Consider the following 22,921-nt stretch of genomic DNA (forward strand, 5'->3'; position numbering starts at 1 on the left):
TCCATTTTCTTTGCATAAGCATATTTTAAACCTGAGAAAAGCATGCTGACAATTGTGCCATCACCAAATATAGCTGTTCCCTTCTTTGGGCTGGATCCTGAAGGTAATTCATCCAGAAAACTGGTTTTGGCTGCAACTAAAAATTAAAAAAAATTCAAAGGATTTAAAAAACCTCACTAACAGACTTGATTGTAGCAACAGCATCATACAGGATTCTGAACAATAAAGGAGTAGATTACTGTGTTCTTTCTCAGTTGATCTCCTAAAAGCAGAGTTTACAATGTATTATCCTGCATCTGCTGCCATACATGGACACTCTTCACTGAAACCTCTGCCAGACCTGAGATTCTGAACAGACTGAAACAGTCAACCCATGAACATGCAGAGTAGCAAGGTGAAAAGACAAGCAAAATGGATTAAGTAAGAATAAATAATTACATATCAATCTAGGTGATTAATTTCACCCAGCAACTGACTTTCTGCTGCTTAATGTTTACTAATAATCAAAACAACCTGGCCTCAGAACAAAATTATGCTGCCTACATATTATCCAAGGGAACCTGTAAAGGCAGAAGTGAGTAAGAGTTGCAGTACAGAGTGATGAGAACTGTAGCTGATAACAGTAACTCCCTGGAAAAATACAAGATATTTTAAGAGTCCACAGAGATATGCTGTGCTTGGTTTTGTTTAGGTTCAAACACTCAGCAGATAGGAGGGAACAGAGACCTTATTTTCCTGCAATTTACTATGACATTAAGCTGGAAGACACGAACATTGAAGACAACACGAGACTCAAGCAATCAGAGAAAGCCCCAAACCAACAGGATTAACCAGACCAGTGTAAGAGTGCAGGCTTAGAGAATCAGCTGTTTGAAAAAAAGGTGAATAACCTCCTCAAAAATGGTAACTTTGAGGAAAATTACCAGGTGCAGGGGGCAGGTGTTCAATTCTCACACCCACCATCAGGTCTGCCATATACAGAACAAAAGGAGATGACTTCTGCACGTTTCACTGGTGAGAGCTCAAAAAGAGCTCCTCTGCTTTTTTCTTGCTCCTGTTGGACACCACCTTTAAGGGAGAAGGGGGAGAAAAAAATTCCAAAACACTGGCAGAAAACAAGATGTACCAGTTTAGAACCACGATCATTGTGAACAAGTTATAGGAACTGAGTTAGTCACTATAAAGCACATAGTGATCAACCCTTTAGCACTGAGGTGAAAGACAAAGAGAAGTCAGAAGCAAAGGAGTTCAGTATTCCATGGCAGTTGCAACTACGCCACATATGGCACAACGGAACTTGCCTGGGCCTGTTAGGTCTGAGCCATGCCCACACAGCCTCTACAGCCTGTTTTTGCCTTGATATTTAGTTATTTCTTAAACAATTATGAACTGATTAAATACATCCTCCACATCCAACCTATTTTCACATTATATCCAGAGTCACTAACACTCATTGGCCCTACTCCACCAATTTGTAGACCACAAAAAAGTCAGCTTTTCACAGCCATCATTTCCCTAGAGAAACAGGGCAGCAACTATTCAAAAAAAAAGTTAGTTCTGTGGAAATTGCCCAAAAATCTCCTTCACTAGGGAGTTAGTAGCAGATGAGACAGCTGGCTGTCAGGAAGGTTTGGTAATACAGAATCCTGACTCAGTGATCCAGAATGGAAAAAGTGGGTTCTTTTCATTTCCTTCCAGTCCTACACCTCTTGTATTCATTAACTAACAGGTAACACTGATAAACATAAGGACTTTGGTACATAATCAACTTCCCACACGAAAATGTAGGATGGAAACCCTGCAGTGACTCAGCTGCTCTGAAGGATTTATTCTTGAGTTGGTTATAAAGCCCTGAATGAAAAGGGAATTATTAACTTTCCATTTAGTTTGGGAAAGAGCAGATATAAAAGCAAGTACGACAGAGTCTACCAGGCAGTACAAGTTCACATCCTATTTATCTCTGGGAAACCTGTCTGCACACCCAAAATCTAGTAATAACAAGAATGAGACTTGGTATCTTTAAATTTCAGTGGTAGGTTTTATTTATAAATAAAGAGGCCTTATTCAGTAAAATGCTCAAGTACATGCACAGTTATTTGTATCTCATCCCTAGCAAAGTCCATGCTAATATCCTACTCAAAATCCAAAATAATCCAAATAATCTGCTCACAGTCTGTTTTCACTATGTAAAGTACATTTAAAATGTTTCCAGTTTCTGTTACTGAATTTTGTAAGTGATGCACAACTCATTTGTAATCACCAATTACAAAAAGAAAGTCACAGAGTCATAGACTTGTTTAGGTTTGAAAAGACCTCAGCTCACTGAGTTCAACCATTAGCTGTCAAACAAGTCAGATAAGAACAGGAATCACTTTCACCATTACTTTCTTCAGTTGAGAATAATATTTATAAGTCTGCAAGATAACTTCAGTGAAGTCTTAAAGCACCCAAATGTTGACTCCACAAACAAAAAAAGAAGGGAAAAAAAATAAAATTTAAAATTGCACATCCTAATTGTAAGGATAAAAAAACAATAATTCATTGTTCAGTATAACATTATGCATTACTAAAAAAGAAAATCCAAAAACTCACCTAAGTTACTTGGTAGGCTTAGTCCTGCTTCAGTAACAGGTGAGAGCTGAACTGTCAATTTAACTAACTAGTTCAGTTGTGTTTATAGAAACTTTTTTTACAGTTAAATGGTAGAAATGGACACAAGACTGAACTAAAGGACTTCTCTGCAAAGTGGTCTTGTTCTGGTTCAGATAAATTTTAAAATTCCTAGAAATAAAATTAAATGTGCTTCATCTTTGGTAAAGGACTCCCTTGTAAATTTTTACAAAGTAGCTCAGATATCTGAACACTGATTGCTTTATAGGTAAACTACTTTCTGGCATTTGAACTCTAAGTAAATTTGAATTTAGTTCACCTTACTTTGGCTTATAAATCAAATTAATTACTTTAAGACAGAGGTCCTGACCAAGACTTAGAAGAAGGGACTCCAATTCTTTACCTGAGACTGATCATGACAATCCCTAAGGTTAAAAACGTATGAAGACAATCACACAGATCCTTCTACCAAGCCTCAAAAGACCAGACCAGAACTGAGACATACTGGTGAAAGGAAAGACCACCAACTCCTCAATACCTCTTTGAAAAAGATACTTGACCTTTCCACTTGATAAAAGATAAAGATTTTTTGCACGTGTTGCTGTATGCATTATAAGCAAGTATATCAGAATGACTCCAGTAATTTAAATTGTAACCACTGTACAAGGCACACAAACTAAACTGCAGTTTTAAAAGTGTGCTGACACTTAAGTGGTTTTGGACTGAAGGAATAAGTAAGTTTGGGGTTCTTTAAGTTTAAAACTCCCTGTGATCAATTTTTCTCCATCTTTGGCTGTAACAGGTGGACTGGTTTTCACATTTCACAACTGCAAGAGTGACAGCCATGCTCGTACAATCAGCACTAAAACATTCCCAACATCTTTGTTTTCATCTCTTAACAAGAAAGAAATGAGTTTTTCATTGATGACAAACAAAAACACATGAATATTACCTCTCTTATAGGATTAAAGTAGCAGCAGCTGTTCTTCATGCTTTCATCACCCCACATTTAAAGCACCAGAAGACTACTAAAATAGCAGCGACAGCTCTCGTCAGCTGGAGAGGATGTTGGCTTTTCACTGAGGGCATGTGAAGTGTTAGTGATGGAGCTACCAACACTTGTCTTTAATAGTAGATGCTTATACAAGAAACATGTGGCACACATGGAAAGCCACACGGCAAACTTACATGTACCAAAGGATACAAAAAAAAAAGTCTAATTCCTATTTTATTTTTATTAAGACAACTATCTTCACTTGTGTGTGAATGGAGGAAGCAGTGTTGCCAACAGGAAAATCAGGCAGCCTTACAGATACCAAACACATTTCACTATCACCTACATCAATCAGAGCAGAGAAAGCTTTATTAAAGCAGATAAGGAAAAGACATTTAAAACTAGATGGTGTCCAGGACTTTCTGCCCAGGGCTTCAATTTCCAATTGATAAAATAGTGCTATGACTTCCCTGTTTCAAAAGGATCATAGTGACAAATCAACTAATAACTTTCCCTAAAACCCTATGCATCACTACACAGAGAAGTCTTTTTAAGGACGAAATTAAATGCCCCTTAAATACTTCAATCAATGCATGTTTAAATAAGCCATTTTCAAAATTTTGGTCTATTTTTCTGGATTAATCTAAACATTAAAGAAAAATAGCTGGTGGTTTGGACTTTTGATTTTTATCTGTCTTAAGAATTCAAAGATAAATATTGCCATCCTAATCCTGGCTCAGAAATATACTTGATTTTGACTATTTAAACAGTGCACTGCTTTTTCAAAAATAATTCTATAATTCATTAGAAAGAACCCCTAGAGTCTCATCTCTCCTTCTATAAATTGATCACTTATCTTTTCAGTCATCTGAACCATAACAGGACCCAACAGATCCTGAGCTGTCACTGTAAAGTCAGCACTGGCACACAACTGCAGCAGTATGTGAAGGTACTACCTGGGCAGGCAGAGCACAGGATCTTGCCAGTGCAAACTCACAGGCAGAGCTTGTTTTAATACTTTTCTTTCCAAAAGAGAGTTTCATTCTTGAAGGAATAAAAACTGGCATTTAATAGAGAAACAGAGAATAGAGAAGTTTGCCAACCTCTACAGAGCCTTTCTCTTGAAGTCACTAGATATGCATCAAGCCCTGTTTAACTTGTATCAAAGCTGGTTCAGTTTAGCAGATTTTCAGTATTCCCTATATAGGGCTGTTTCCTTGCAGTTCCAGGGCAGTTGGAATAAACAGACCTAGAAGTGCCTAGTCCAGGATCAGTACTATTTCTGTAACTCTCCTCATACATCCCATTTGAGGACAACCAGCAATTATACCTCTACAGTTTCCAAAGTTAATTGACATACACCTACATTTAGTGGTTTTATTTGTATTAAATGTTTCAGAGCTACACAGAATCTGATTTCCAAAACTGATCTGTACACTATCAAAAGCAAAACTGGAAATACTGAGGCTGTATATCATGAAACAAAGTTACTTATCTGTCTTCACTGTTATTGATTGAAGTGCCTTACCAAAATATCAGATAAAATGTAGAAGACAGACCTGCTTGTAATGAATCTGCCAACTATATACACAACCAGTTAAAGTTACTAAGAGAGGAAAAAAACATCAAGTTCTTTAAAGTAATAGAGGAGTGGAAGGATATTAAGAAAATGCATTCTCACAGATCAAACTCTTCCTTCATGCTAATATTTTTATTCCCATGTTTCCTCCTAGATAGCCAAGTAGATTCATATTAACTGGAAGTCAGCAAAATGTTATGGTTGTACACAAGCCTATATATACACATGCAGAGAAAGAAACAGACAAAATTTATTTTAATGAAAACATGAATACTTTTTCCTAAAAAGAGGGGAGAATAGAGGGGCATTTTTTTCATCCTTTCCAATACTTTATCAAGTCTCCAGGTTTGCTAAAACTCCTTACTTAAAAGGAGTCTTTTTTTGTAACCTTCAGCACTGTGGCAGCCATATAAAGTATACACTGGTTTAGACAGTAACACAAAACACTTTATTGTAACTGAATAGCAGGTCTGTAAAATAGTGGCTATCACTTCTTTTATGCAGGTTCTCCAAGAATTAGAAGTAGGTAATACAGAGTATAGAGGGGGCAGGGGATTTTTCAGGGAAATATGCAGAATTACTCCAATGTCTGCATTTTAAAATACAGATTTGTAAAAGCTTTGCAGTCTAGCAGAAGTAGTCATAGGTAAGGAGTCACATATTAAACCACATTGCTACATACCTTCCATAAGGACTATGTATTTTTGCCTCAACTTGGCTAGTGAAAGGGACTTTCCAGAAAATCAGAATCTAATATTATTTAGTAATTTTAGATGCTGCTTAATATTAAGGTCTAGTAGTCTACATTTAGAAGTATTTCCAGAGTAATTACAGTAGCTTGGCTGTACTGGTAAAAGCAGTTTACTACTGTAGGCTATAGCAGGTAAAAAAACATAGACTATAAAATAAAAGCAAATTTTTCTCATAGACTTGTGGAGCAATTGGATCTGAGTCTGGTAGGTTGGACCAAATGACCTCCAGACATCCCTTCCAACCTTATTTTTTCTACTATTCCACTCTAAGGTATTATTATTTAACTGGTGCAGGAATACTGGCAAAGTCTTGGAAATTAATATGTATGTCTATCCATTTAAATGAAAACCCATAGAATAATGGCACACCAAGAAGCACAGGCTGACCCTCAGGTTCTTGATTTCCTGTAATTCAGAATATAAGAACCACACAACAATCAAAACTACAAGCTTGCTTTAGAAGGGATCTACCTTAGTTGTAGAATTAACAAAAGGCTCTTTTCTAATACAAAAGTATTAACTACTTTAATAAGAAAAAAATAGTTTGCCATGAAATTCATTAGTTTTCTCCCACACTTAAAACAGCCAGTTACACCTTTATTTATACTTTGTGGAATTTAATTTATTACTATAAGGCTTTTTTTAATCAGTATTTACACATTGGATGTCCATATTATCTTGCTGTGCTTCACCAAAAGCACAAATAATAGTGCCTAAGACTTGTACTAGATATACTAAAGGCTTTACACCCAAACAAGGAGTCAAATATAGACTGATCCATAATGAAGTATTACTGCAGTTTCTAAATAGATAGTCATGCTTTATTTCAGGACCAAAATATACTCCCTCAAAATGTTTTATCCAAATGGCTCTGAATCATAGTAAAAGGAAAACAAAGGACATCTGCTAGCAATATACCATTGGGACAAAACTAAATAAGTACTTAACACACTGTCCTCTCCAAGGTCATAATGCAGTCTATGAGAGGTCTACAGCTTGCTGGGTTTTTTTCAGGGGGTAGGACTGTCATGGTTGTTGCCTTTTTAAGTTAAGAAAAAGGCCCACTCCTAAGCAATCCTGTGCTTCTTCAGAAAAACTCATTCAGTCTAGAAGCGGAGGATGATTCAAAACCACAACTACTCAGTTTTCTAAAGGTTGTACAAATCATGTTGGGGGAAAGGGGAGAAAAACAATCTGAGCTAAAAATAAGTAACAAAGAAACATTATCGTTCAGACCAGGGTACATTAGGTCAGAAGCTGCTGCTTTTGAGCACCATATAGTCCTTGGAGCTTTCTGTTCAACAACTGAAGAAGGAAAAAAAGTCACCAAGTCAGGAGAGCAATTAAGTTGTTTGCTCAGCATTTTCTGCAAAAGAAAAAAGGCTTTAAACACAAACTACATGTCCTTGGTAGTGGTGCTTTTTAAAGCTAAAAAAAGCACATCGTTGCTAACATCTTAAAGAAATGGCCAATATATTTTAAATAATAAACTAGCACATGCCATTAGACAATTCTTCTTGTCCCTTCTCCACCCACTTCCCACATAGTCAGTGGCCTTACTGCCCTTTCTTCCACTCAGCTTTATCACAACTGCAAAATTATTATTTACCATTTCTACAGTCAATCTAAAAGCAGCACTAGTTATTTCCCAGCCACAGGAGCTGTAGAGGGGAAGGCAGGTCTCCTTCTAATCACTGCAACACCTTCATGCATCATTATGGAAGGTCCTATAGAAACACATGGAAAGATCAAATACTAATATACAGGATTTAAAACCAGCTTCTTGATATAAACTGAGATTTAATATGTAGTATACTATATATATTTGTTACACACCTATTATATATGTAACAAAGTCAAACGGAAGAGTAAGTAGGTTAACCCAATGAAAATTAAGTGTACAATAAAGCCATTTATACACTTGTATTTAAAAGTGCTACAAACTATGCAGGACAAGAAGTTATTCCATCTATCAATATTTAGCTGTTCATTGTAGGCCCCAGAGCCAGTGTGGGATTCAAGGATAAACTAATCACCTTACAGACCAATTTAGGGAGAACGTCATCATCTAAATTACTATGTTGAACTCAACGATAGAGAAAAACAAGCACATTTCTCTAACCACTAAGGACTATCCTGTACCTCCCAGGAGACCATGAACCAGGGCAGGCAAACTTCAGCACCAGCCCAGCAAAACCTGGGAAGGATTATATAGGTTTTGAAATTTTTTTTATTTAAATAAATAAAAGATAGCCAAGCATTGCTCTCCAAAGCCACAGAGCAGAGAGCTGAGTGAGCCAGAAACAGCACCTACATGAGAAAGATGCTCTAAGTTTGCTTCCTAGGACACTGCAACCTGCAGTTTCCTCCTTTTAAGTCTGGTCACTTACAAACCTTCTAACTTTACATTTTCAGTTAATTATCTAATGCAACTGGAAAGTGGAATGACTTCAGAGGGAAAAGCCAATAGTAGCCACAGTGTCCACCTCCCTTCTTTTCTGTATGGATGAATAATATCTGTTAACAATACTGCAACACTGACACATACAATGCATTGTGTCAAAGTAGGTGTGTGATGCAAACAGCTGCAGTTTAAAGACTTCAGCAGTTAAGAACAGACATCTGCCAGTTATGGTCATAGCTGTAGTTAAACTAGATTTTCAAGTTCAGTCTGCTAGAACTAATGTATTACAATTTATTACACTGGGAAATACAGAAGTAGAAAATGCTGATTTAATTAACATTAATTTATGGCTTAAACACTATCTGGTTACAGTATAAGTACATCTTCACTCATGTAGGATAGATCATTTCCAAATTTTATAATCTTTTACTTAGGTACTTGTTGATACCTTAAAGTAACCTGTCAAAACCTAAAACCAGAAAGTTTCAGGAGTCTAAGCTCAGAATCCTGGAACCATATATCGTAAAATATTTCAATTCAAAACAAAATTTCAAACACAGGATCTCCTTCAGAAGCTGCACTCAGCACTCAGCAGAACTGTGCACACAGTAACCTTAGAGGAACTGTTCTCATACTTAGCAAATCCCATTTCACAAATGAACTGCAAAACCTACATTAACTTTGAACTGACAAGAGAAAAATAAAGTACTAGTTGAGCAGAAACACAAGTACACATAACCCAGACTAATGCTTAACTTCAGTTAGTTTTGTTTATAGAAAAAACTTACGCAGATTAATCTCTCCAGTCTTCCCTCATAAAAACATCCTTCTTCTGTTTCTTTTGCAGGCTTTCAGTATGCATGTAATTTTGAAATTAGTTACAGGAATTTCCTTCTTAAGCCTTTATAGACATTCAACAATTTCTTTTGCTCTGTGTGTGGGTATTGTGTTAATTGTTAGTACGTGAATTCATCCTCCATCACCTCTTGCCCCTTCATAAGTAGGTACAGGATACTCAGTAACAACAACAAAGAAAGAGAAGCATGAGATAAAATGAGTGTATTTCAGACTGTTTGACACTAATAAGATCAAGTCCAAGTGAACTCTGCTACTAAAAGGAAAAGTGAATCTGAGGTATTACAGAAGGGAGGTCTAAAATAACTACACTTTAAAAATGCAGTACAGAAATGTGGATGCCTGAAAAACGAATTCCCAAATAGCCTTTTTGAAACACACTCCCTTTTCAGCTCTTACATCTTTTATTACCAGTTGTGTGAACCCTATCAGGCCTCCTCAGCAAAATCCTGTTGAGCTGTGCACAGAAGAGACTCTGCCTTTAAAAGCTTAAAACTACCACATCCGCATCAGATAGGGCTGTAGCAATTTCTCTCTCTAACGAATGTCCTTCCTGTATTCCATCCTACCTATAAAAGGAAAACTTAGCTCTGCTCCTGATTTTCTCTCCCATATCACTCTTGCCTGATGTATTTATGGAGGTGAACAAAACAGCCACACATGATCTGATAATCATGTACCCTCTGCCACCACTGCCCTGTCATCATCTCTCTACTAAAAGGAGGGGGAAAGTGCCCTGTGAATGGCTGCAGAGGGATTTCAGCTCAGTAGGCTAAACTGGTTATTTTTGAACAGTGCAATCTCAGCACAATTTTGGGTTCAAATATGGTAAACAAGTACGGGACAGAATAGAGAAATTCTTGACGGTCCCAAATTACAGTCTGGTTAACCAAAGCACTCCCTCAGCCAGGTCATTACTGATGTTTTCTTCCACCATCACTCCAAATGAACTATCCAAAGTCAGATGGTTTTACTGATCAACTTCAAAGCAGAGGGGGAGAAGCACACAACCAAAAGAAGCCATGACGTAACAGTCATAACAGGGCTGTGCTACCATACCTCATCACACAGTGAGATAAAATTAGTTCTTATTAATACTCAGCTCAAGCACACACTCACTGTGTTGCATGCTAGACAAATTCTGGGCCATTTTATGAAAAACAATCACCTAGACTGTCTATTCAGCATAACTTCCTACTCACTATAATCATTTACTTGTTTCAAGTAGAATCAGGGTCTGCATGTGCTCAGCATTCCATGAAACCCAAGACACATGAAAGCCAACACTCTAAAAACCCTTTTTCCTGGGGAAGAACTGAACCTGGCATGAAGGGAAACCTCATGAGGAACCTGGCATGAGGGGAATGGCAGCTCTCATATTTAAGCTTATATCTGCCTCACAAGGGCCAGTCAGGCTGGTACATTTGGGTATAACAGAAAAATAAAATAGCAAAACCACAAAAAAACCAAGGCCATGGTTTAGCAACTGCAAATTGGACTTAGCAATTAAATACACTGTCACAGAGACATTAAAAAAAATCCTGTTTTGAAGACTAGGATAACAAAAGTAGATATTTATCAAAAAAACAAGTAGCTGCTGACTGTAACAGCTTGCAAGAAAGAAAGATTTTGGACGAGATGTAGGAATCAGACAGAGAACGTATTTTAAAAATTATCTTAAGTCATATAATAAAACACTTCAGGTAAAATACTCAACAGTTAATTATATCCTTCAGACACCGTGAAATGCATATTGTGTTGGTTTTTTAGTTAGCAGGTAATCTGAGTGACTTGAAGTATCTGGGTGTCCTTATTCTGTTATTCAAACCTGGATTAACACACAAACACAAGCCAGTCTGGCAAAGCACTGCTGCAGGAATCACAGCACGTCTTTACTGTTACATATGGTGGGCACCTCTACCCTGAATTTTCTAAATGATAAAAAAAAAACCACTTTTAGCATACATAAGCACTGCTGTTCTTATCAAACAGAATTTACATTTCTGTATTTGAAAATAAATTTAGCTTCGGATATTAGAAAAAAAATAAATTGAAAAAAAAATCAGTGGGATCTTTCAGGGGATTCAATGCTCAACCAATTCAACTCGAGGCAGCAGAATTTATCCAAATACATCAGGGAAACAGGATCAGTTCAGAGATCATAGTGCTGAAAATTTCACTTCACATTCAAAAATTTAAAATGTTACTCCTTAGACTGCTGTCATCTCAGAATGGATGAGAAATCCTAAAAAAGTGGAAGCCATAAAATAATTTATTTGACTGACAAGGTACAACATTCAACAGACAATAAAGAGTATCCCTGAGCAGATTATATAGATCACATTGCATGGAATTTTATTTCCTACATGCAACATTTGTAAGTCTCAAATAAAAAGATGCTCAATCCAGATACTCCATGAGTGACCAGAGGTCTGGAACCACCATTTTACTACCCATTTAAAACTGGAAATATTATTGGCAATATTGAGGAACCATTCAAATGCTTTAGTAACAAACAGGGATCATGGTAAATATCCCAAGAGTCAGGAAGACAGGTCCAATGATTTTAATGAAATCAAGGCCAAAGACCTGGTCCCAGACCTTACCAAATCTCTCCTGTAATTTACTAGATGTTTAAAGGGGGCAGCAAATACTATAAACAGATCTCTACTGCACACTAACACAAAACTGAAGTATAACAGAGATGGGTATTAAATACAAGCTGGAGAAAGTTGGAGCAATGAGTAGCAATATTAAATTTGGTATTTGATCAATGCATACTATTATTTTACTAATTACTGCAAATATAATAGAAAGTCTTACATAAAACCAGTTAAAACATTGTTTCCTCCACTACGACCACCATTAAAATTTATCTCTATAACACTGTAACATCAAATTTTGATTTTTGGTATGAAGCCTACCTTAGGAGCCAATTAAGAATCTAAATTTGATTTTGACACCAAGTTGGGAGGGAGTGTCGACCTGCTGGAAGGCAGGAGGGCTCTGCAGAGGGATCTGGATAGACTTGAGAGATGGGCTGATTCCAATGGGATGAAGTTCAATAAGGCCAAGTGCAGGTCCTGCCCTTTGGCCACAACAACCCCCTGCAGCGCTCCAGGCTGGGCACAGAGTGGCTGGAGAGCAGCCAGGCAGAGGGACCTGGGGGGACTAATTGACAGGAAGCTCAACATGAGCCAACAGTGTGCCCAGGTGGCCAAGAAGGCCAATGGGATCCTGGCCTGTATCAAAAATAGTGTGGCCAGCAGGCCCAGGGCAGTGACCCTTCCCCTGGACTCTGCGTTGGTGAGGCCACACCTTGAGTGTTGTGTTCAGTTCTGGGCCCCTCAGTTCAGAAAGGATATTGAGGTGCTGGAGCGGGTCCAGAGAAGAGCAACAAGGCTGGTGAAGGGACTGGAGCACAAGCCCTATGGGGAGAGGCTGAGGGAGCTGGGGGTGTTTAGCCTGGAGGAGGCTCAGAGGTGACCTCATCACTGTCTAGAACTACCTGAAGGGAAGTTCTGGCCAGGTGGGGGCTGGTCTCTTCTCCCAGGCACTCAGCAATAGGACAAGGGGACATGATGGGCTCAAGCTCTGCCAGGGGAAATTTAAGTTGGAGATCAGAAAAAAATTCTTTCCAGAGAGAGTAATCAGGCATTGGAATGGGCTGCCCAGAGAGGGGGTGGATTCACCATCCCTGGAGATTTTTAAACGCAGATTGGCCGTGGCACTGAGTGCCATGATCTGGTAAAGGGACTGGAGTTGGACCAAGGGTTGGACTCGATGATCTTGGAGGTCTTTTCCAACCCAATCGATTCTATGATTCTATATAATATATATCGAAGTGACATACAAAGGGGAAGAAAAACAAGCAGCTTATAATGCACATAATTCACAATGTGACCAGACAACCTGGACATTGTGGTTGAATATAGTTCAGCCTCTTGATTCAGTTTAAGTTATGAATTATCAAGCTGACAACTCATGTTGCCACAAACCTGAAGGATAAATATGGTCACACATATACTTGAACTATGCATTTTTACAAAAATTTTGTATCAGAAAGGCATCCAGTTTGAGCAGGTGTTTGGGGTCTTCTTCCAGCTGAATCCTCCACAGCTACTTCCCTGCACATCAAATGACTCCCAGCAGCTTCACGAAGGCTTTGTGTCCCATTCATGCATCCACACTGATGGCCTTCAAGCTGTGGGTTTCAGCCAAAAATAAATCAGTTCCTCCTGTATTATCAGTTTTTCTCTGAACTAAAGCTATCAGCATTTTCAACAAGCTTGCACTGTTGTGGTAAAACAGCCTACCATTAACCCTGACACTGAGGCACAAAAAATACACTCTGATATGCAAGTTTAACCAACTAGTACTTAATACAATTATAAGATTATGAATTATAATCTGGAGTCCAATCTTACAACTGTTGGGCCTGTCATCAATTACTGACTCACCTGCAGGATCAAGCTGTAGGGTGTTGGAAACTGAAATGCCTGATTCATGTTAATTTTAAATATGTGTTGGCCATCAGAAAATCTAACATGACTTTTAGAAGTATTCTTTTGATAACTTAAACTAATCTTGTGTATGGACTCTGTTTCTTCTGTATATGAGAGTTCAAGGGGAAAATCCACATTAGATCAATAATAACAACTTGTAAATCACCTTCAGATGCCAATAATTAGTATTTCTGTAAACAGTTAAAATAACTTTGAGAAATCAAGACATTTTACTGAGGAAGGGGGGGAACCTCCCTTTGTGTCTGCAAATTGTTCTACACAAACCCTTACACTCTTAGGGTTTCCAGAAATTCACTCTAAGTAGTGCTTATATTGCCAAATAGATGACCTTTACCAAATTATGAATTTTAATGGGTACTGTGAAATCATCATGGTTGTGAATCTACTGGGCAGAGCTATAATGTAAGTGCAACTCCCCCAATGTTAGCAGTTACTTTGGAAACAGGCTGTAGATCAGCCAAGCAAAGTTATGTAAAACAAAACTCAGCAAAATGTCCTGGATGTGCTAAAAACGTTTTTCAAAAATTAACACCTACTGCTGTACATTCTAGGGTACCATAATAAAACATCCAAATACAAACAAAGGATGTGGAAGTCAAAGCAAGACCTACATAGGACTTCACTGTTTTAAATTAGTATGAGATAAATATCAGGTAATTCCAAAGTAATACCAATAAAAGCCAAATATAGCCATGAAGAAGGTGGTGGACTGTAAATTGACATGTGTTTGGGTGACCTGTGACAATCTGACTAAAAAGTATTCTTCTTAAGGAAATCAGCACATTAAGCACTATCACTAATTGCACAATACTATTTAGACATGATAAAGATTTTTTTCCTGACAAACACAACAGTTTCTTCATATCCAAGTACATATCTTAAATATTCTTAATGGAAAAATAGAACCATTATTAGTAAAACATCTATTTATACAATGAGAAACTTGTATACAGTTTAAGAGAGCTTCTCTGCAATATTTTAAGATTTCAAGACACCTATGCATTTCCTGTCTTCTTAAATAAATTGGAAAAACATTTCTGAGCTTATAATAAAAACACAATTCTGCGACAGGATTCAGCTCATTCCCTAAGAATGCTGTGCTTCAAAAAGTAGGTGTGGTGTATGTAACAGATGTAGCATTTGAATAACTTCCCCACCTTACATAGGATTCCTCACAAGCTGAACACCAGATTTATGTTTGGACATTCTGGAGAATCAAACCATGAGACAACACTTCAGTGCTGCAAATTATAAACTAATCAAAGATCTCACCTTCAGAGCATGAGATTCACAGCTTTCCACATCTCGCTACTGGGCTTTAACAGGATTCGATATCCTTCAAAATACTGTTTTTCTCTGTGTTCCTTCTGCCTTTAAAATCCCTCACATCCAACAGCCCATTTTTAACATCAGCACAAACTACCACGTGCCGTTCTGGATTAGCATTTAATGTCCCTATTTGACTTATTTCTCACAAGTTCATCCTCTTGCTGCACAAATGTTTCTGTTGAGAAAAGCAGGACAAGTTGAAGTTACTCTTTGGATTAATCCATAGGGAAGACAATCAATAGAAAATAGGTGACCTAACTCAACTTCACAATAACAAACTAGACAGATATAGCCTCTATTTTCTTTTCTTTAAGAAGTTTCTTGTGCTATAATGCTCCAGCCAGTCTTTACTATTTCTCAGGATCTTAAGATGTCAGCATGGCTTTGTTATAAACTGCCTAAATGGGAGAATCTGTAGCTTCCTAAATCATGTAGTTTATAAAAAATGTCAGCTTCTGTCAGAGCACAGAAAGTTCTTTTAAAGGCACAACTTCATTTTATGGCCCAGGCCAAAGGAAACAGTTGTCTTTTTTTTTTCTACACAGTTCATCCCTGGTACTTTATCATTTTAAAAAAAATCTCTTTTTTTTTTCCCAGCCAAGAATAAAAATGTAACTTTCTATGTGCTCATCACAGTCAAGGAATTTCTTCAGTTCCTACTAGTTTAATGAAGCTGTGAAAACTGTTACTCTAAAGCACAGCACATCTGTTTGCACAGCTTTCAAAGGATAACTGCACCAGCTCTGAAGCAAAAGGAAAATGTCTATTCCTTCCATTTCCATGGCCAACAATAACCTCCACGTTCTGACAGAATCATGTGTACACTGGCGGGGAAGGCAGTTTCAAAACACTTTATCAGGAAGTCCACAATTCAGTAAAATCCAGGCTCCCCACACACTGATCCAGGTTGATGCACAGGCTGCGACTCTGAACTTTAAGTTTGCTGTTTTGTTTTTTAAACACAGTTACAGTCACTTTCTTCACCAAGAACACTCGTATTTTTCAGTGTTGGTGACTTTAATAGATGTGAAAAGAATTCTCTTGAAGGAGAGCACTAATAACTTTTCTACCTGAAGAGAACTCAGTCTTTAAAGTTCAGATTAGGCCTGAAATTGTCAGCTGATTTAAGCTGGGCTGAGCCAGCTCACAGCTGACTCCTTCCAGCCAATAATATTGTATTCCACACCATACTACATCATCTCAAAGGGGGTAAATCCAGTGTGTGGGAGTGGCTTGGTCAGTTCTGCCATGGCCGAGGTACAAGCTGGACGTGACCCAGTTTTTGTCTTGGAGCAGGCCCTGCTCCTGCTGCCCCTGCTTGCATTTTGTTTGCATTCAGGGAAATAGAAACATTTTTGTTGTTACTCTTTCTGTTTCTTGCTATGTGTCTCTCAGAGTACTTACACATCTACTGTAATAGACTTTGCTTTGTCTTAATTGGGGAGTTATTCCTTGTTATATATAACTTGTGTAAGTGTGTGTTATATTGTAGTTTCCTCTTAATTTTCTCCTTTCTGTATAAATACATGTAGTTAGTTCCAGCATAAACCTGGTTTTGAAGGTTCTTCTTTCCTCTCCCTCTTCTTTTCCCCTTGGCTGGTTGGGGGGAGGAGGAACCCTTTTCACTCTGTCTTGGACAGTTGGTGTTTTGCCAGCTCAACCCAGGACAAGCAGAACACTGGGTTGGTAACAACATACTCATCTACTTTAAATGATTCAACACACAGGATAAAAAGTCATTAATCCCATTTACATTAGGCTGAAAAATACTCCAGTGGAATGTATCCCATGCACCACTTGACAATAACCTCGTAGTCTCTTAAGGACATTTAACTGAAAAAAAAAAAATTGCATCTTCCAATTTTTGAAAAGGGAAATCTTCATAGAATTTAATAGATGCCAATAACTCCTATGTATCCACTCTCCATGTAGCAATTCAGATCAAAAATAAAAATAAAGCTTTAACATTCTTCCTCTCCTAATCTTTAGCTCTAACATAATGGCAACAGGAAGGAGGAGAGAACATTTCAGATAAGACTACCTAAAAATGTTAAGTCACACAAGGTAATAAATTAAAAGCCACATGCAAATAAATTAATAAATGATTCAACAACTCAAACTAAAGTAAAATTATCAAAAGGGTGCTATCATGGTAACATTCAGGAAACATCTGTAATTTTAATAAATCAAGTGTCCCTGTCATTACAACAGTTATATATTTAGGGGTTAGAAGGTGGATGCTGTAGCTATTTTGATTTACACATGGCTGATTAAAAATTGATAAAAAAATACAAGAAGCAGCTATAAAAATCAGCTTTCCAATATTGGCAAGATCAGAGAAAAGGGAAGATCAAGTAAAGAGCAGTAGTCCAAGAGTCACAGTTAAGTCCACCCTATCTCAAACAACATCCTGGACAGCCTTTCAAGCCAAGACTTTAGTGAAAAGAGCCAATGATGACTACTATCCTTTGAAACTATGGATTTATGTGTCAGTACTCTGGGATTAGCTTTCTCCATTTTCAACTCTGACAAATGAACACAGGGAAAAATCCTTTAAGACACTTTTGCAAGATTTCATAAAGCAAAGCTCCCTTTTATGTGCAGCTGCCAAACGTGCATCCTCTCCCCCCACTCCATAACTAACATTCAAGATCATACTTTTCTTTAAATGTGCACTTTAGACTCAAGCCCACCTCTCCATCTGCAGCCTTGGTGGTTAAATGCCTTTTAGTTCTAAGTTGAAATATTCTTTAAAATGTTTGATATATCAGAGCATGAATCCACCAGGAAACAAGTTCCTTTCTTGCCATCCCCATCCCCACAGTACAGTGTTCTGGACACACAGAGAAAGGGGGAAAATGCACTTTCTGATCAACATGTTGCTTTCCTATAAAATGAAGACTTCCAGTCAGCCCAGTATAGCAGGTACCAGTCAAGATAAAGACTTCTCCCAGGCACTCAGCAATAGGACAAGGGGGCACGATGAGCTCAAGCTCTGCCAGGGGAAACTGAAGTTGGAGATCAGAAAAAAATTCTTTGCAGAGAGAGTGCTCAGGGATTGGAATGGGCTGCCCAGAGAGGGGGTGGATTCCCCATCCCTGGAGGTTTTTCAGCTGAGCTTGGTCGTGGCACTGAGTGCCATGATCTGGTAAAGGGACTGGAGTTGGACCAAGGGTTGGACTTGATGATCTCAGAGGGCTTTTCCAACCCAATCCATTATGTGATTCTGTGATTTTCTACAGAAGGAATCCTTCTGATTATGCAACTATCAAACTGACAAAACCCACCTGTTTAAGCAGCATCCAAGGCTTTAGCAGTTATAAAAAAAAATCTTATAATATCCCAGCTAGGAACTGGGTTTCTAAGAATCCACTGCACAGTTAAAAGAATAAACTATTTTTTAACAACTTTACTTCCTGTCTGCTAAAACCCAAGCACTCCATATCATAATTTCATCAGCAACATTATGATCTCAGCAGTCTCTGTACTAGCACTGAAAGATGTTAATCCAAAATATTTATTTAAAGAAGTAAATATAACAACAGGAAGCTTAGCTTTCTTTGATGAAGGACAGGGAAATACAGATCTCTAAAGAATTCTGTAGTGTATATTAAAAATGCATTTCTTTACTCAGCAGCATTTTCTCTCCTTTGAGTTAAGGGTGTGGTTTTTATTTATCCAAGTCACCTCTGAATGTTTTACAAATCAGAAGTAAAACATGAACAGCTCCATCACTAATACCTGCTCTTCTTTCCCCCACTACCCTTATTAACACATTCAAAGGAACCACCTAAAAAATGAATACAATGCAGACATTACTGGATATTCTGACTGATTACTCACATCATGCTCTGCAATTCGGGTGTAAAGCTTGTTGATTTTCTTCCACTACTTGAAGAGACAACTGTTGACATCGGGCTGGCCACAGTGCTGCTCATCTGAGAAAACAAAGACATAGCAGCACTTACATTACTTGTATTTCATTTCCAAGAGAGCAAATGTGTATGTTTCACAGTACATATTCTGAAGGGAATAAAAGCTATTTTGGGGAGAATTGCAGGCAAAGGTTCTGCATGCAGAAAGAAGCCCATGGGAGACACTCCAGCAAACGTAAGGGTTGATGCTTACTGTAAGCAAAGTGTTGGAAATATCACTTTTTCTTAAGTACTATTTAAAGGTACTCTAGGAGCACCAGTGCAGAGACATTAAGATAAAAACACTGATGTTCTGGAATAGATGGTACTCACAGGCACCAGTATCTTGCTACTTGGACCATTCTCTTACATTCCTGCAGTATCCCAACCAGTAGTAAATCACATCCACACCATCTCCACTGAGACTAACAGGAGCAAAAAAGATCCTCAGAAAAAGACAGATAAAACTTGATGAGATCACAACCTTCCTTTCTAAAACATCAGCTTTCTGAACACAAACTACTTAAATCCTTAAAACAGAAATGCACTACACAGAATTAGACACGAGCACCATGATACTTGTAGGACTGAAGGTATTATATTTACAGAAAATACTTCACAGATATTCTATATAAATTTCTCATTCAAAAACTCCAAACCAAACCCAGGACAATTTTACTCTTATTCAGTGAGGTAATTAATGCATCTACATTTTCCTCTTTAATACTGTGCAAGTCAAACGCCTTTGAACTATTTCATTTTAAAAAATAATTTACTAAAACACCAACTAAGCAAAATTTAATTATAGAAAACCCCATAAATATGTAAAAGGGAGTTTCATTCTCCCCCTCAAAAATTTCTTTAACAGAAACCTGCACACTGTGTAAGTCTCCTGATAAACAGGATATATTCCCACTATATTTTCTCCTATTCTAGTTTGTGGCACACGAGTAACAGTTGAGTTGTACTGCTCATTTCTTGTACTATTAGCAGTAGAAATGACAACAAAAGTTGTATGTTGAAATAGTTTGCTGTGCTGTAAGAGATCCTACTTTTCTCCACTTTAAAGTTCAAAGGTTAAGACAGATTTCTTTCCTAAAAAGTAATCTTAAAGTGTAGGACCATATTTATATTAAATGCCATTAAAAGCCTTGAAATCAATCCCAAAAATTGTGCTTTGGTTGAAGAAAACTTTTAACAGTCTAAATACAAAGCACAAGATACCTTCAAAAAGTAACAAAAGACTTTGTGCTTTGAAAGGCTACTGACATAACAACAGCTGGACAAAGAACAAAACATAAGAAGTTCATACTTTAGATGGAATCACAGAATCGTTTAAGTTGGAAAATACTTTTAAAATCACCCATTCCAACCATTAACCTGGCACTGCTAAGTCCACCACTAACCCATGTCTTTAAAATACCTTGAGGGATGGTGACTCAACCACTTCCTGGGCAGCCTGTTCCAATGCCTGACCATCCTTTCCATGAAGATACTTTTCCTACTACCCCATCTAAGTCTCCCCAGGCACAACCTGAGGCTGTTTCCTCTTGTCCTGTCACTTGTTACCTGAGACAAGAGTCTGACCCCCACCTGGCTACACCCTCCTGTCAAGGGGTTGTGGACAGAAATAAGGTGCCCCCTGAGCCTTCTTTTCTCCAAGAGGAGCCCCAGCTGCTCCTCATCAGACTTTGCTCCAGACCCTTCCCCAGCTCCATCACCCTTCTCTGGACTGACTCCAGCACCTCAATCTCCTTCTTGTCATGAGGGGCCCAAACCTGAACCCAGGATTTAAGGTGGGACCTCAGCAGAGCCCAACACGTGGGTCTGGTCACTGCCTGGCCCTGCTGCCAACCTATTGCTGACACAGTCCAAGTGCCACTGTCCTTCCTGGCCACCTGGGCACACACTGGCTCATGTTCTGCTGCTGTCACCAGCACCCCCAGAGCCTCTTCCAATGATCAGCTTTCCAACCATTCTGCCCTCAGCCTGTAGTGCATGAGGTTACTGTGACTAAAGCACAGGATTTGGCCTCACTGAACCTCACACAACTGGCCTCAGTCGACTGATCCAGCCTGTCCAGATCCCTCTGTAAACCCTCCCTACTCCCACCCAGCTTGGTGTCAGAAGTTTAATTATTTATATTAATGCTTTCAAGTAGATTTTCACAGCCTTCTGTTCATCTTCAAGCAGATTCTAATTTAGGTCCCCATCCTGCAAGCACTTCTGCACATGTGTAACTTTAATCTTAAGTTTGCTCCCACTAAAGTCTGATTTTAATCACATGGGTAGTTACACACCAGCTCTCAGTGTTGCCATAATCAGCAGCTACCAGAGTCATACAACCTAAACAGTCAAATCAGTGAATTAGAAAAACACACAAAAAAAACCCAAACAAAAAACCCACAACTGAATAGCTTAAAAAAATTTAAGGAGTTTTTAAGTTTAGGGTTTTTTTAAACTAATATCATTTAAAATCATATATAATGCTATTTGCTTTGAACATCCATGACAGACATTTTGCTTTATCCAAGAGGTTCTGTTCTGCTAACTTAGCAAACATTCTCCCCAAACACCAAAAATCATGGGACAATTACATATTTGCCTCCCCAGTGTAAGATTTGTGATTCATGCATGTCTTATTTGAAGTAAATCCTTTTCCACCAAGTGGACAAGTCCCATTTAATTCAAAAACACTCCTAAGGTTGTGTATGTGTATATGAAAGTATCAGTAGGTTTGAGAGCTGAAAGCTTATTGGCTACAGCTTCACTAAAAACTTGATCTTCCTATTGTAACCAAATGATTTAACTTTCAAATCAAGCAGGTGTACAGCATTTTCTTGACATAAAAAACCAACAGCTTGTCAGGCTTCATCACACCCTTTACAATAATTACTTCCACAGCCCACGTTTTGTTTGATGGTTTAGATAATTAACTTCTTTACACATCAAAGTCCCATCCCCCATATGTTCTATTTCCTTTCTTCCGGACATTACCAAAAAAAATATTCAAAAGCAGAAGCACACTCAAATCAATTTTCTTCAATAAGTACAGCTATCATGGAACTGAAAAGCCTCCAGTAATCTTCAATGGGTCAATATACTGTTTTTGTTTTAACTCCAAACTCAAATGCAGCTGTTTGCCATGCTCTACAAAATGAATTCAGATGTTCATATCAGGTCACAGATTATTTCAGTGTGCTGTATTTTAATCATGAACTCTAGCAAGAAGATAACTTCTAATTAACACTACCTGGACTGGTAATTATGAGTTTGTACCCATATAGGTCCAGGTTTATAAATTCTTTTCCCAAAAGTATAACACTGCAATCAAATGTATAGTTAAAAAAGCATATTAAAATGGGTATATGATCATAAATATACTTAAAAGCATCACCTGCAATCTCAACACCTTTTACACTGAGGAGTCACAACATCAAACAGTACTTGTTCCATAGGAATCAGCAGAGTTCTCAGTTGAGGGAAACAAAATTTTAACAAATTTAGCCTGGAGAAGAGGAGGCTCAGAGGTGACCTCAGCACTGTCTAGAACTACCTGAAGGGAAGTTCTAGCCAGGTGGGGGCTGGTCTCTTCTCCCAGGCACTCAGCAATAGGACAAGGGGGCACGATGGGCTCAAGCTCTGCCAGGGGAAATTTAAGTTGGAGATCAGGAAGAAATTCTTTGCTCAGGCATTGGAATGGGCTGCCCAGAGAGGGGGTGGATTCACCATCCCTAGAGATTTTTAAACGCAGATTGGCCGTGGCACTGAGTGCCATGATCTGGTAAATGGACTGGAGTTGGACCAAGGGTTGGACTCGATGATCTTGGAGGTCTTTTCCAACCCAATCGATTCTATGATTCTAACTCATTTCTCATCAGTTTCAGGCCTGTCCTTCTCACCACAGCAAGACACCCAGGCACTTTCATTTCACAGTCCTCCTTCATATCTGTATCAA

The 22,921-nt window shown here is 38.2% G+C and overlaps 2 protein-coding genes and 1 long non-coding RNA gene across 4 annotated transcripts in view; 1 reads left to right on the top strand and 2 right to left on the bottom strand.

Moving 5' to 3' along the window:
- The window catches only part of SUPT3H (SPT3 homolog, SAGA and STAGA complex component), a 279,283-nt gene that overhangs the window by 248,834 nt on the left and 7,528 nt on the right, over positions 1 to 22,921 (bottom strand). For both annotated transcript variants that reach the window (XM_071548208.1, XM_071548209.1), the window contains exon 2: positions 18,893 to 18,987. In XM_071548208.1, coding sequence (XP_071404309.1) covers positions 18,893 to 18,987 — 95 coding nt within the window. The remainder of the gene's footprint in view (positions 1 to 18,892; positions 18,988 to 22,921) is intronic.
- The window catches only part of RUNX2 (RUNX family transcription factor 2), a 158,136-nt gene that overhangs the window by 13,969 nt on the left and 121,246 nt on the right, over positions 1 to 22,921 (top strand). The window lies entirely within an intron of this gene.
- LOC139668577 (uncharacterized) lies at positions 5,176 to 10,238 on the bottom strand. Its single transcript, XR_011697097.1, has 3 exons — positions 9,128 to 10,238; positions 7,545 to 7,662; positions 5,176 to 7,301 (listed from the first exon to the last, which is right to left on the bottom strand). It is a non-coding gene; the product is annotated as an uncharacterized lncRNA (long non-coding RNA).

This window comes from Pithys albifrons, chromosome 2, assembly GCF_047495875.1.
Source record: "Pithys albifrons albifrons isolate INPA30051 chromosome 2, PitAlb_v1, whole genome shotgun sequence".
Classification (NCBI taxonomy): Eukaryota; Metazoa; Chordata; class Aves; order Passeriformes; family Thamnophilidae; genus Pithys; species Pithys albifrons.